This window comes from Eretmochelys imbricata, chromosome 1, assembly GCF_965152235.1.
Source record: "Eretmochelys imbricata isolate rEreImb1 chromosome 1, rEreImb1.hap1, whole genome shotgun sequence".
In the NCBI taxonomy this organism is placed as follows: Eukaryota; Metazoa; Chordata; order Testudines; family Cheloniidae; genus Eretmochelys; species Eretmochelys imbricata.
In genome coordinates this window covers 177,390-190,463 of record NC_135572.1, presented here as the reverse complement: position 1 = coordinate 190,463, position 13,074 = coordinate 177,390, and the positions used below count along the sequence as shown (strand labels likewise).

The following is a 13,074-nucleotide window of genomic DNA, read 5'->3' as shown; positions in this document are numbered from 1 at the left end:
GCATTGCCCAGGCGGTCAACTAACTCATCGATACTGGGTATGGGATATGCATCGAATTTGGATATCTCATTCAGCCGGCGAAAGTCATTACAAAACCTAGTGGTGCCATCAGGTTTGGGCACCAACACAATCGGGCTTGACCACTGATGGTGGGACTCTTCGATGACTCCCAGCTCCAACATCCTTTTTACCTCTGCCTTGATCTCCTCCCTTTTTGCTGCTGGGACCTGATAGGGCCTTAAAGTTACCATTGCCCCAGGGTCTGTGAAAATGTGGTGATATGCTTCGGTGGTCCGGCCTGGTTTGGTTGAAAACACGTCCTGGTATCGGTTGTTCATCTCAGTTACCTCCTTCTTCTGGTTTGGTGTCAGATCAGTGGATATCCTGATCTGCTCATGCATATTATTTCTCTGGATTGGGGTCTCTTGGGCCACTACACACACCTCTCGTTGGTGCCAAGGCTTTAAGAGGTTAATGTGATAAATTTGTTCTTGTTTCCAGTGTCCTGGCTGCTGCACCTTGTAGGTTACTTCCCCCATGGGTTCAACAACCTCATAGGGCCCCTGCCATTGGGCCAAAAGCTTGCTTTCTGCGTTGGGTACCAATACCATCACCCGATCCCTGGTTGGAACTGTTGGACTTTTGCCTGGTGATTGTAATGGGTTCGCTGGGCCTCCTGCGCCTTTTCCAAATGTTCCCGTACAATAGGGGTGACCCGGGCTATCCATTCTCGCATCTGCAACACATGGTCAATTATATTTCTCCCCTCATTGGGTTCCTCTTCCCAGATTTCTTTTGCAATATCTAGTATGCCATGGGGGTGGCGTCCGTATAATATTCAAAGGGGGAAAACCCAGCTGAGGCCTGACGTACCTCCCAGATTGCAAACATAAGATAGGGTAGTAGGGTGTTCCAATCCTTCCCGTCTCGACTTACCACTTTCCTTATCATTGCCTTGAGGGTTCGGTTAAACCTTTCTACCAGCCCATCGGTCTGCGGATGATAGACTGAAGTTGTCAGAATAGGTATATGTAGCATTGAATAGAGGTCCTTCATTAGCTTTGACATAAATGGGATACCTTGGTCTGTTAATATCTCCTTTGGTAGCCTCACTAGGGCAAAGATTCCCCACCAACTCTTTAGCTATCATTTTAGAGGCCGTGTTCCGCAGGAGGACGGCTTCTGGATAGCGAGTAGCATAATCCAGAACAACAAGTATATATTGGTGACCCCGGGCTGTCTTCTCCCAGGGTCCCACTAGATCCATGGCTATTCGCTCGAAGGGGACCTCTATGATGAGAAGGGGTACTAAAGGTGCCCTCAAGTGGGAACGGGGACTGTGCAGCTGACACTCCGGGCAGGATGCACAGTACCTCCGCACTTCTTCATGTACTCCGGGCCAGAAGAATCGTTGCAGGACCCATGCCAGGGTCTTCTCTACCCCCAAATGCCCCCCAAAAAGATGACTGTAGGCCAGACTTAATACAGTATTCTGGTGTTTTTGAGGTACTAGGATTTGCTGTACCTTCTGCCCCTGTACTGGTGCAACCCGGTATAAGAGATTCTTCTTCATTATGAAGTAAGGTCCTGGTCCCTGGGTTTTCCCTTCCATGGGGACCCCATCTATTTCGGTCACCTCCTTCCTAATGTTGCTGTACCTTAGGTCTTCAGCCTGGTCCTGTCCAAAATTTCCTCTCCCAGGGCTAATCTGCCCGAGATCTAGGGGGCCAGTCTCTGTTGCCTCTACTGGTTCAGAGGCGTTAGGGTGTGGGTCAGACTCGGGTGCTTCTCCCTCCTGGGTGGCCTCCTTTTCAGCTGCTCGGGTCTGCCTACCTACGAAAGCGACCCTCTGGCTTTGGGACAGTATTCGGGTTCCCAAGGCCTTAGCTGCCCTTCTTTCCGTTTTCATCTTTCTACACTGTCTGGGAGTGGAAAGCAAATCCGGGGATATTTCAGAGAAGGTTGGGGGTTGACAGTCTACTGTGGATGTCTCACTACTTTCAGGGCTTCCCCCTTTCTCCAATTCCCCTACCAGGAGTAAGTCTCCAAACGCTGGGAAGTCCCTCCCGATGAGCACTGGGTATGGGAGTTTAGGGACTACACCTGCTGCTACCTCAGTAGTGTTCCCCTGAATCTCGATTTTTACTGGGATGGTGGGATAATAACCAACTGTCCCATGGACGCATGTTATCCCCGTACTCTTAGCCCACGGCTGCTGACTACGCTTCATGAGCTTCGAGCTTCTCCAAGACAAGTGTGATAGCACTCCCCGAATCAACCAGTGCTGTGGTCTCTACCCCATTTAGCTTCACTGGTCTAGTGTACATATGTGGGGTTAGTGAGACCCCCACAAGGTGGATTAGGGAGCATGGGTCTACCCAGTTCCCCAGGTTACACTGAATAGGCTCCTCGGCATTGGGACACTGTGCAGCTATGTGTTCCCACTCCCCGCAGGTGTAACATCTGTATGGAGCCCTAGGCATTCCCCAGTTTCTTGGTATGGGTAATCTAACATCACGATCCTCTTCACCCTCAGTGCTCCGACTCTTTGTGGCTTCTGGTGGGCCTTCAGCCCCTCTCTTTTTCCACCTGGGCTCTCCTGGTGACCCAGTCACCCAAGCTCTAGGGCTTGGTGCTGCTAGTTTAACCCGGGGTGCTTCTTCCTTAACTGGTTGGGTCAGCTCCCTCGCCGTCCTTTGCCTTTCTACCAGCGCGACAACCTCGTCGTAGGTGCAGGGTTTGTTCTGGCTTATCCAGGCATGAAGGTCTGGCGGTAGTCCTCTCAAGTACCGGTCGATGACCAGAACCTCTAGTATCTCCTCCGGACTCTGGGACTCAGTTCGTAACCACTTTTGTGCGAGATGGATGAGGTCATACAATTGGGACCACGGGGTTTTGTTTTCCTGGTACCTCCACTCATGATATCACTGGGCCCGCACTGCGGTCGTTACCCCAGATCTGGCCAGGATCTCTGCTTTCAGCTGGGGGTAGTCTGCCACAGCCTCTTCAGGCAAATCATAGTAGGCCTTCTGGGCCTCCACACACAGGAATGGAGCGAGGATGCCAGACCACTGTTCTCGGGACCAAGCCTCCCACAGGGCTGTCCTCTCAAAGGCCAGGAGGTATGCCTCTACATCATCCTCCTGCGTCATTTTCTGCAGCCAATTGCTCGCCTGCATGATCTGCGTCCCATCATGGCCGCAGTTCGGCTCTGTAAGGGCCTTTATGTGGTTTACCAATTCCCGCAACATAGCTCAGTCTTGAGCAGCCTGGTCCATCAGCAGGCGATTAGTCTCCTGCTGCAGCCGCAGTGCCTCCTGCTGTGCGGCTGCCTGGACACGAGTAGTCTCCTGCTGGGCAGCTGTGGCTTGTATCAGTGCCCGCACTACCTCCTCCATTGTGGTGAAAAAAATAAAAATAGACCCTCTTCCCTTTTTTTTTTTTTCTTCCTTCCAAACACCCTCCTTCTTCCGCTGCACTGTGGACACCAGATCCCACTTCCGACACAAGTTGTGACAAAGTTCCTGCTCTACTTTGGTGGGTCTTGTGCTTATTAGTGGATTTGCTCGCCTTGGAGCTTCACAGCAGCCCTCAGCTTGGCCGTTTTTCTGAACCCACAGTCCAGGTTGACTCCTCCTGTGTCTGACCAGGAGTTGGGAGGATTTGGGAGGGTTTGGGAGGATTGGGGGTTTGGGAGGATTTTCTCACTCTCAGCTCCTAGTGCCTCTTGCTCCCAGCTCCTCACACGCACACCACAAACTGAAGTGGGCTCCTTTTTAAAACCCAGGTGCCCTGATTAGCCTGCCTTAATTGATTCTAGCAGCTTCTTGATTGGCTGCAGGTGTTCTAATCAGCCTGTCTTAATTGTCTCCCGAAGGTTCCTGATTGTTCTGGAACCTTCCCTGTTCCCTTACCCAGGGAAAAGGGACCTACTTAGCCTGTGGCTAATATATCTGCCTTCTATTACTCTCCTATAGCCATCTGGCCCGACCCTGTCACAACACACACACCCACACACACACACAGGGACACACCAGCCCACATAGCTGTGGGTTGGGAACCTATTAACTGTGCCACTGCAGCATTTCAAGTGTAGACAAGCCCTTGGACTATGCTTTAACCTTCATTTCTCCGTGCAAAGAGCAGGTTTCTTACCTGTAACTGGAGGTTCTTCGAGATGTGTGGTTCCTAGCTGTAGTCCACTGTGGGTTACGCATGCACACAATGAGCCCAGAGTTGGACAATTTGAAAGTAATGTCCGTTCGTCTGCCCATGTGTCCTGGCTTGCCCTTGCCTCTGACTGAGGGGATAAAGGGAGGGGCGAATCAACTGCCTTTTCAGTTCCTTCTCCACCATGCATCAAGAAGATCTGAAGCAGAGGGGAAGGAGGGCAGGACTCGAATACAGCTAGGGACCACACATCTCAAAGAACCTCTCGTTACAGGTAAGTAGCCTCCTTTTCTTCTTTGAGTGATGGTCCCTAGTGTACTCCACTGTGTGTGACTCACAAGCAGTACCTAAGTAGAGGGAGGGTGCGAGGATGAAGATGATAGGGTTGAGCAGAGAACCACAGTACCAAAGGAGGCATCAGCAGCAGAGTCCTGCACCAGGGCATAATGCCTTGGAAACGTGTCAGTGGAACTCCATGTGGCTGCTTTACAGATGACCAGGAGGGATATGTCCTGAGGAGATGCTATGGTCACTGCTTGAGCTCTGGTGGAATGAGCTCTTACTCTGTGTGGCGTGGGAGGTTTGAGAGCTGATAGCAGAAGAGAATGCAGCCCCGATATCCATTTGGAAATTCTCTGGGTGGAGATGGCAAGTCCTCTGCCTGTTTCTGCTACAGTAACAAACAATCTTCAGGACTTCCTGATTGCCTTTGTTCTCTGCAGGTAAAAGGCCAAGGTTCATCAAACACCGGAGGAGTGGAGCCTATGTTCTCTGCAGACATGTGCAGTTTCAAAAAGAACACAGGTAACTGAATGGATTGATTAAAGTGAAATCCAAAACTACTTTAGGGATAACTTTGGGGTGTAGGTGCAACAAAACTTTATCTTTATGGAATACAGTGTATGGAGGGTCTGCTCTTAGTTTGACAGCCCTTCTCACTGACATGATAGCTTCAAGAAAGGCAACCTTCACTGGACAGAGGGACATGGAGCAAGTAGCTAAATGGCTCAAAGGGGGACCCTCATTCATACTGAAAGAATGAGATTCAGGTCCCATTGGGGCGCAATCCTCTGAGGGGGTGGGAAAGTTCTTATCAAGTCTTTTCAGAATCTATGGTTTGAAGGTGTGTGAAAATGGAGTAGCCTTCAGCAGGTAGATGGTATGTACCAGTTGCCTCTTAGTGGACTTGTAGGGAGCTGAGGGATAGACATGATGTCTTCAAAGATAGGATATAGTCCAAGATGAGGGGAAGAGCTGCAGCTTGTGGCAGAACGTTTCTTTGCTGGGTCCAGGATGAGAAGCATTTCCATTTAGCGAGGTAACATTTTCTAAGAGAGTCCTTTGATTTAATTGGAGATTGGTCCTGCTTTTGAGCAGGGGGTTGGACTAGATGACCTCCTGAGGTCCCTTCCAACCCTGATATTCTATGATTCTATGATTCTATGATTCTTTCTGCTATTCGAGAGATGTCTCGAAGTGCTGAGGAGCAGGCACATTCTAGGGATTATGCCCATCCAACTACCACACCCTGAGGTGGAGCAGTCATTGACTGGGGGATTTGATCTTGCCGTTGCACTGTGCCAGGAGATCAGGGAATGTTGGGAGGGAAATCGGTGGGCGAGATAACATGCATAGGAGGTTGGGGGACCAGAAAGGGGCAATCAGGATGACCTTCACCCTGTCCTGTCAGATCTTATGTAGCACTCGTGGCAGGAGCAGCAGTGGAGCGAAGACATAGTGGAACTGGTCTGACCAAGTAAGCTGGAGTGCATCGCTCTGGGAGCAGTAGTCTTGGGCGCCTCTGGAGCAATATGTGGTGGGAGGTAAATAGATCTCTGGCTGGGGTTCCCCATAGAGTGAAAATGTCAAGCAGCACCTTGACATGAAGTTCCCACTCGTGATCATCGTGATCATTGTGATCATTGGGGGGAGGGATAGCTCAGTGGTTTGAGCATTGGCCTGCTAAACCCAGGGTTGTGAGTTCAATCCTTGAGGGGGCCATTTAGGGATCAGGGGCTAAAATCGGGGATTGGTCCTGCTTTGAGCAGGGGGTTGGACTAGATGACCTCCTGAGGTCCCTTCCAACCCTGATATTCTATGATTCTATGTAGTGTCTGCTGAGGCTGTGGATAGGGTGATCTGACTGCTGATAGCCCAGTTCCAGAGACTGACTGTTTCTGCACACAGGCAGGTGGATCTCACTCCCCCTACTTGTTGATGTAGAAAACAGTCCTAGTGTTGTCTGACAGTATCAGGACATGGTGAGAGCAAATGAGTGGAAGAAATAATTTGCACACCTGCCTTACTGCCTGTACTTCCAGGTTACTGATGTACATTCTGGACTCTAGACAAGTGCATACTCCTGTGTGGTTGTCCATGTGGGAGCCCCATAGGGATGCTTCCGTAATTATGGTTTTGTCTGGAGAAGAGGGGACAAAGGGGACCCCATGGATACATGATGAGGATGGGTCCACCAAAGGAGGGAGGGCAGTACCTTGGTTGGAATTGTTAGTGTAAAGTTCATGGAGTGATGGCTTGAGGTGTATACCGACTGTAGCCATGCTTGAAGGCAACGAAGGTAGAATCTTGCAAATGCAGTGATGTAAGTGCACAAGGCCATGTGGCTGACCGGGACAGACATGTTTTGACTGTTATCCAAAGTGAGTTTTGATTTCGTTCATGAGTGTACCTGCCCATAGACAGGTTCCACAGCTAGTGGTGATAGAATTCAAGGTTGCTCCAACAAAGTCCAAAGATATCATGGGAGTAAGAAAGGATTTTTAAACGTTGATTCTGACTCCCAGTTGAGAGAGGAGGTGAAGCACCATAGAGGTTGACACGGCGGGATTTGGTGGCAAGAAGACAGTCATTGAGGTACGGAAAGACAAGGAAGCCATGATGTCTGACGTGAGCTGTCACCACTGAAAATACCTTGGTAAAGACTCTGGGAACAGTTGCTATCCTGAAGGGGAGTACTCTGTATTGAAAACAGTTGGACCCCACAGTAAATCTGAGAAATCATCTGTGGGCAGGGTGAATATCAATGTGAAAGTAAGTATCCTTCATATCGAGAGATATGAATCACATGCCCTTTTCTAAAGATGGAATTATTGCTGCCAACGTGACATTGTAAAATTTGAGTTTGCGAATGAAGAAGTTGAGGTGGTGGAGGTCAAGGATTGGAGGGCTGGGACAAGCTCAGTACACAGATCCAGGAATGTGGCCTTGAGCATCCGGAAGTTCTGCAGCCACTGCTTATCATCCCAAACCTGCATTACGATGTGATCCCATCCGTCATGCTTGTTTCTCAGGCCCAGAAATGGTATTCCACCATCTGCAGCTGCGCCGTGAGCACCAACAACGATCTGGAATTTGTTCTTGCTATGTCCCACAGCAATCTGTCCTCCAAGGCATCGTCATGTTCCCTCCCCACTCATTCAGTTCTTCTTGCAGCTCTGCAAATACTCTAGAATCATGTGCACTGTCTTGCAATGCTCATGACAATAGTGCAGAGCTGTGCAGGCTCCATGCTTCTGTCAGAGATGACAGACAGTGAGCGAGGAGGGCTATACAGGTTTGTGGGATTTTGAAAAAAGGTGCAAAAATTGTGGTATACAGATAACGTTACTGGATGAAGTCAGTTGCTGTGACGGAGTAGGGAGTGGGGAGGATTGACCTGGGAATGTTGGGTGGGAGTTTTACTGGGACTGTCTGCATTGGGGATGGGATATCAGGGTGTGACTTCACTTGAAGGATGATACCTGAGCATGTAACCTGAGCCCAGGATGGGGGTTGGGGCCAGGTGACACCTTTGCCCGGGAAACTGGACAAAGGCTGGAGGAAGAGCCGGGGGGAGGCTGGGCGAGACAGCTGGAGGGGGTTTCAGTTTGGAGCTGACTGGGGAAATGGAGGGAGGCCCAGATGTGGCTCTGGGCTCCCTGTCCCCCAAGATGGACCTGATTGAAGGGTCCTATTCTCTGTGCCTACAAGCTCTGTTTTAGACTATGTTCCTGTCATCTAATTCAGTGGCTCTCAAAGCCAGTCCGCCTCTTGTTCAGGGAAAGCCCCTGCCGAGCAGGACTGGTTTGTTTACCTGCTGCGCGGGCCAAGGGACGTGCTGTCCGCCCTTCCCGCAGCCCCCATTGGCCTAGAACGGCGAACTGCGGCCAGTGGGAGCCGCGATCGGCCGAACCTGCGAATGCAGCAGGTAAACAAACCAGTCCGACCCACCAAGGGTTTTCTCTGAACAAGCAGCGGACCGGCTTTGAGAACCACTGGTCTAATAAACTTTCTGTGTTACTGGCTGAGAGTCAGAGTGAATCACAGGAAGTGGGGGGTGCAGGGCCCTGACTCCCCCACACTCTGTGACAGTTGCAAAATGGGAAGTTGAACTCATGCTCCCGCTCACCCCGCACAACTCATTTTGACCCATCATGCATTGCCAAACTTCCCAAAAGACAATGTGTTGGACGGTGGCAAGTTGCACAGTGGGATACCTACCAATGGTGCATCACAATCTGCAATAATACGCGCTCTGCCAACACAAGAAGCCAAGCACGCACGCGGAAAGCGATGTACTAATCGCAGCGGCTATATGCCAATGTAACTTGAGTCAGCATAACTTTGTAGTATAGACATGGCCTAACCATGGTAGAATCAAAACAAGGAAAGCCATGTTCACTGACAGGGGAAAGGAAGCCCACCAGAAGGGAGGAACAGCATGAGGTCAGCTTGCTCGTGGACGCAGCAAGCTGAACACACAGAAGGACTTCCTGCCTCCTGAAGAAAGGTCATTAAACTTTGGGAGATATAAACAAGGACAGAAAGCCATTTTAGGCATCTATCACGAGACAGACACAAGGAAGAAGAGTTCTCACGAGCAGAGAAAGATCGGTCCTTCATCCAAGGTGGGCCTGAAATCTCTGGGAACTGAATACAGAGGACAAATCTGCTTCGGCAAAGATTGTACCTTTCTAGATTAAATTTGAGATTTTTAGAAGCGTATTTTGTTTTGGTTTTACTTGTAATTCTTTCTATCTTCATTCCTTATACTTGAACTCATTTAGTCCTATGTGTATTTTGTTAATACATTTATTTCATTTTTACCATAACCCAACTCAGTGCTGAGTTTAAAGGGCAGGGTGTATTTACACTCAGTCAAGTTAATAAGTTGCAATGTGTTCTGTGTTTGTAGAGGAACAAACCAACCATATATGTCTCTCAACTGTCCAGGAGCGGGCTGGACATTGCAGAGCACGCATCTTTGGGGAAATTCAGGGCTGGGAGTGTGTTGGGGTCACCTTGTTGGTTGTAACCCAGGCTGGTGGAAGTTAGCATGAGGCTGCAGGACTGTAGACAGGCTCCTGGGCTCAGAGCTGCTGAACCAGGGCTGTCTAGCACACAGACACTCATCAGGGTGTGACCTGCATGCTGCTAGGCTACTTATGTGGGAGCTACAACACCAAAGCTTTGTGAGGTACCCAGGGTTACAGGGCAGGTGGTACATAGTTCCCATTGGTCTGGATTTGTACCCCAGGGTGTGACAGGTCCCTGTACCAGGATTCAGATGATGGCTGTGGGGTCGGGGGGTGGGACTTGGAGGGCTCAGGAACCTGGATGCAGATGGTGGGCATGGGGAAGGAGGCAGGGGTTAGGGCCCTCCCCCCCATGTACCTGGATGTGGATGACGGCCCTGGGGGGCAGGGTTGGGGGTCCCATGTACCTGGATGTGGATGACGGTCGTGGGGGTGGTGGGTCTGTGGGCCTCAAGTACCAGGATGTGGATGACAGCCCAGGAGGGGCGGGTTTGGGGGGGCCCATGTACGTGGAGGTGGATGACAGCCCTGGGGGGGCAGGTTTGGGGGGCCCAGGTACCTGGATGCGGACAGTGGCTGCTGTGCTGCAGGGCACTGTGCCTCGGTCACTGGCCGTCACAGTGAAGATGTACTCGGCCCGGTCGGTTCGGCGCAGCACGGTGGCTGTACGCAGCTCCCCCGTGGCCGTATGCAGCGTGAAGCGCTCGGCCCAAGCCCCTGTGGAGAGAAGGGAAGATGCTGTTGCATGGGTCAGAGCAGGTTAGACATGGTGTGGAGCAGGCTTGGGGAATGCTGGGAGTGTGCGTGTGTGTTTGTGGGGAGGTCAGGACCATAGTCCTAGGCAAATGACTGGAGGTGATGGTGCCATACCGCTTTCCCCCTTTCCCCCATTACCTGTTAGTGAGTAGAAGATGGTCCCATTCTCAGCCTCGTCTGGGTCCTTGGCCTGAAGGGAGGTGACCAGCAGCCCTGAGGGCTTCTCCTCCAGCACCTGTCACACAGAGAGGGGAGCTGGAGATAGTATAACAGCCAGCACCCAGGCCCCGCATCACAGAACCCATAATCCTCCCAGCACAGCCACCTCCACAGCAGACCCCATGCCCCCCATTCCACCACACAGCCCCACTAATGCTGGAACTAGGGATGTGGCAGCACCCCCTGGCTTTAAGGGGCTTCCATCATATGCAGGGTTTACAGTTTGGTTCAATGGCTCTCAGCACCTGCACTGTACAAATTGTTTCAGCATCGCTGCTCAAGACCCTCCAAGCACAGATATCCCCCTCACCAGCATAGATCCTATATTCCTCATTCCACCACACACCCCCACAGATCCTCCAGCACACAGATCCCATAATCCTCCCGGCACAGACCCCCATATCCCTCCAGCACAGACCTCACAAAACTCCACACTCCTCCCAGCACAGACCCCCGTAATCCCCACCCTACAGCACAAACCTCACAACCAACTGTCTTCCTAAGCAAGGCCCGGTAGTGATAACCAGGCCTACAAATGTACCTTAATTGTGAGTTCAACTTAGTAAAGACTGAGTGAAACTTTATAAAGTGCCACAATAACCTATAACAACAAATGTTGATGGGAAAAGAGACAGAAAGCCTGAATATGTCCGTACAGAAAGGGTGTCACTGATACCACTCAAGGTTTGTGTCAAGATTATGACTGATATATAGGAGGAGCAGAGGACTGGAAATCAATGAATCAAAAATTGTTGTGTCAGAAATTAGGGCTATTGGTGGACAAAATGATGAGAGGATGGACTATTACACCCAATACCGCTTTCTGGGGTTCTTAAAAATAAAAGACTTCAGGGAAAAGACAGCAGAAGAAGCCACAGTCTGCCAACAACTGCTGCAGTGAACTTCATCATCATGATAGATTTCATGATTCTAAAGAAAGGAAGGAGTGAGAGCAGCAGATTTTAACAAACTCAGAGAACTGGTAGGAGCTCTTTAATTATCTGAAAATCAAAAAGAAATCCTACAAAAAGTAGAAACATGGACTAATTGCTAAGGAGGAGTACAAAAGAGTAGCACAAGCAGGTAGGGACAAAATCAGAAAATCTAAGGCACAAAATGAGTAACACCTAACAAAGGATATCAAAAGGCAGCAAGAAGAGTGTCTTTAAACGCATCAGGAGCAAGAAAAAGACAAAGGTAAGTATAGGTCTTCTGTTCAGTGGGGAAGGAGAGCTAATAACTGATGACATCAAGAAAGCTGAGGTGTTTAGTGAAGACTGAAGTGAAATAGGCATTAAAGACATTAATTGTGACCAGATACTCAACACAATCAATATTAACAAGGGGGAAGGAACACAAGTCAAAATATGGAAAGAACAGGTGACAGTATATGTAGATAAGTTAGAATTATTCAAGTAATCAAGGCTTGATCAAATTTATCTTAGGCCTTGTCTACACTGCCACTTTACAATGCTGCAACTGTCTCGCTCAGGGGTGTGAAAAAACACCCCCCTGAGCGCTGCAAGATTCAGCGCTGTAAAGTGGCAGTGTAGACAGTGGCAGGTAGCTACTCCCCTTCTGGGGGTAGTTTTTTTATAGCTCCCGGTCCAGGCTGCTCCCAGTCCAGTGCTGTGACTAAACAGCCTCGTTAAAGCGCCTTTGCTGGTGAAGACATGCCTTTAGAGTACTTAAGGAATTAGCTCCCTCCTCCTCCTCCCCACACTGTCTCCTCCCCCCACCCCAACCTGCACAGGGGCTCTCTCCTCCTCCCCACACCCAACCTGCACAGGGGCTCTCTACTCCCCCACCAAGAGCTCTTGGCCCCCACAACCTGCACTGGGAGCTCTGCCCCCCAATCTGTACTGAGGGCTCTGGACCCCACAACTTGCACATGAAGCTCCCACCCTCACAACTTGCAGTGGAAGTGCCTGCCTGCCCCCCTCACCTGCACCAGGAGCTCCCGCCCGCCCAGCACATGAAGGAAAGCTGGCACATTGTCATTCTCATCCAACACGGTGACATAGACGGTGCCCGTGACGCTGCGTGGTGGCGTCCCCCCATCCTGCACGATCACCAGCAGCTGATAGCTTGACTGCTGCTCCCGGTCCAGGCTGCGCTTGGCAGTGAGCTCTCCTACCAGGGAGAAGCAAGGACACAGCTCAGCTCCCAGAGAGCCAGCTCCCAAGGGAGACTCCCAGCAGGGAGACAACTCCAGACGGGGAACTGTCTACCATGGGAAGAGAGGAGCCCCAGCGTGCGAGGCAGGACAGAGCCCAGGGGAATGGACTGTGGGCAAAGAGATAGCCCTGGACTAGGGGGATGGAGTCACAGTCCTTGGGAATGGGCTGGGAGGAGGGAGGGGGGAAGAGAGCCTGCCCGAAGGAGCAGGCCATGGAGAGGGAGGTGGCCGTGGGATGGTGGGGACAGGACAAGGGCCCATGGGGAAAGGGCAGTGGGAAGGGAGCCAGCTGGGGTTGGTGGAACACGGTTAGACCTGCTCTCTGAAATTGCATAAGGGTCCCCTATTGCACCCCACTTAGCCATGGCCCCTTGTGCCAGCCATCAAGGACCACGATGCGAGGCAGATGCCAGGTCAGGGCAGGAGAGCTAACGC

The 13,074-nt window shown here is 50.9% G+C and overlaps 1 protein-coding gene across 1 annotated transcript in view; it reads right to left on the bottom strand.

The window, feature by feature from the left end:
- The window catches only part of DCHS1 (dachsous cadherin-related 1), a 107,603-nt gene that overhangs the window by 55,511 nt on the left and 39,018 nt on the right, over positions 1-13,074 (bottom strand). Inside the window, exons 6-8 of the mRNA XM_077806934.1 lie at positions 12,406-12,593; positions 10,380-10,476; positions 10,045-10,202 (exon numbers count right to left, since the gene is read on the bottom strand). Of these exons, the coding sequence (XP_077663060.1) occupies positions 10,045-10,202; positions 10,380-10,476; positions 12,406-12,593 (443 nt within the window). The remainder of the gene's footprint in view (positions 1-10,044; positions 10,203-10,379; positions 10,477-12,405; positions 12,594-13,074) is intronic.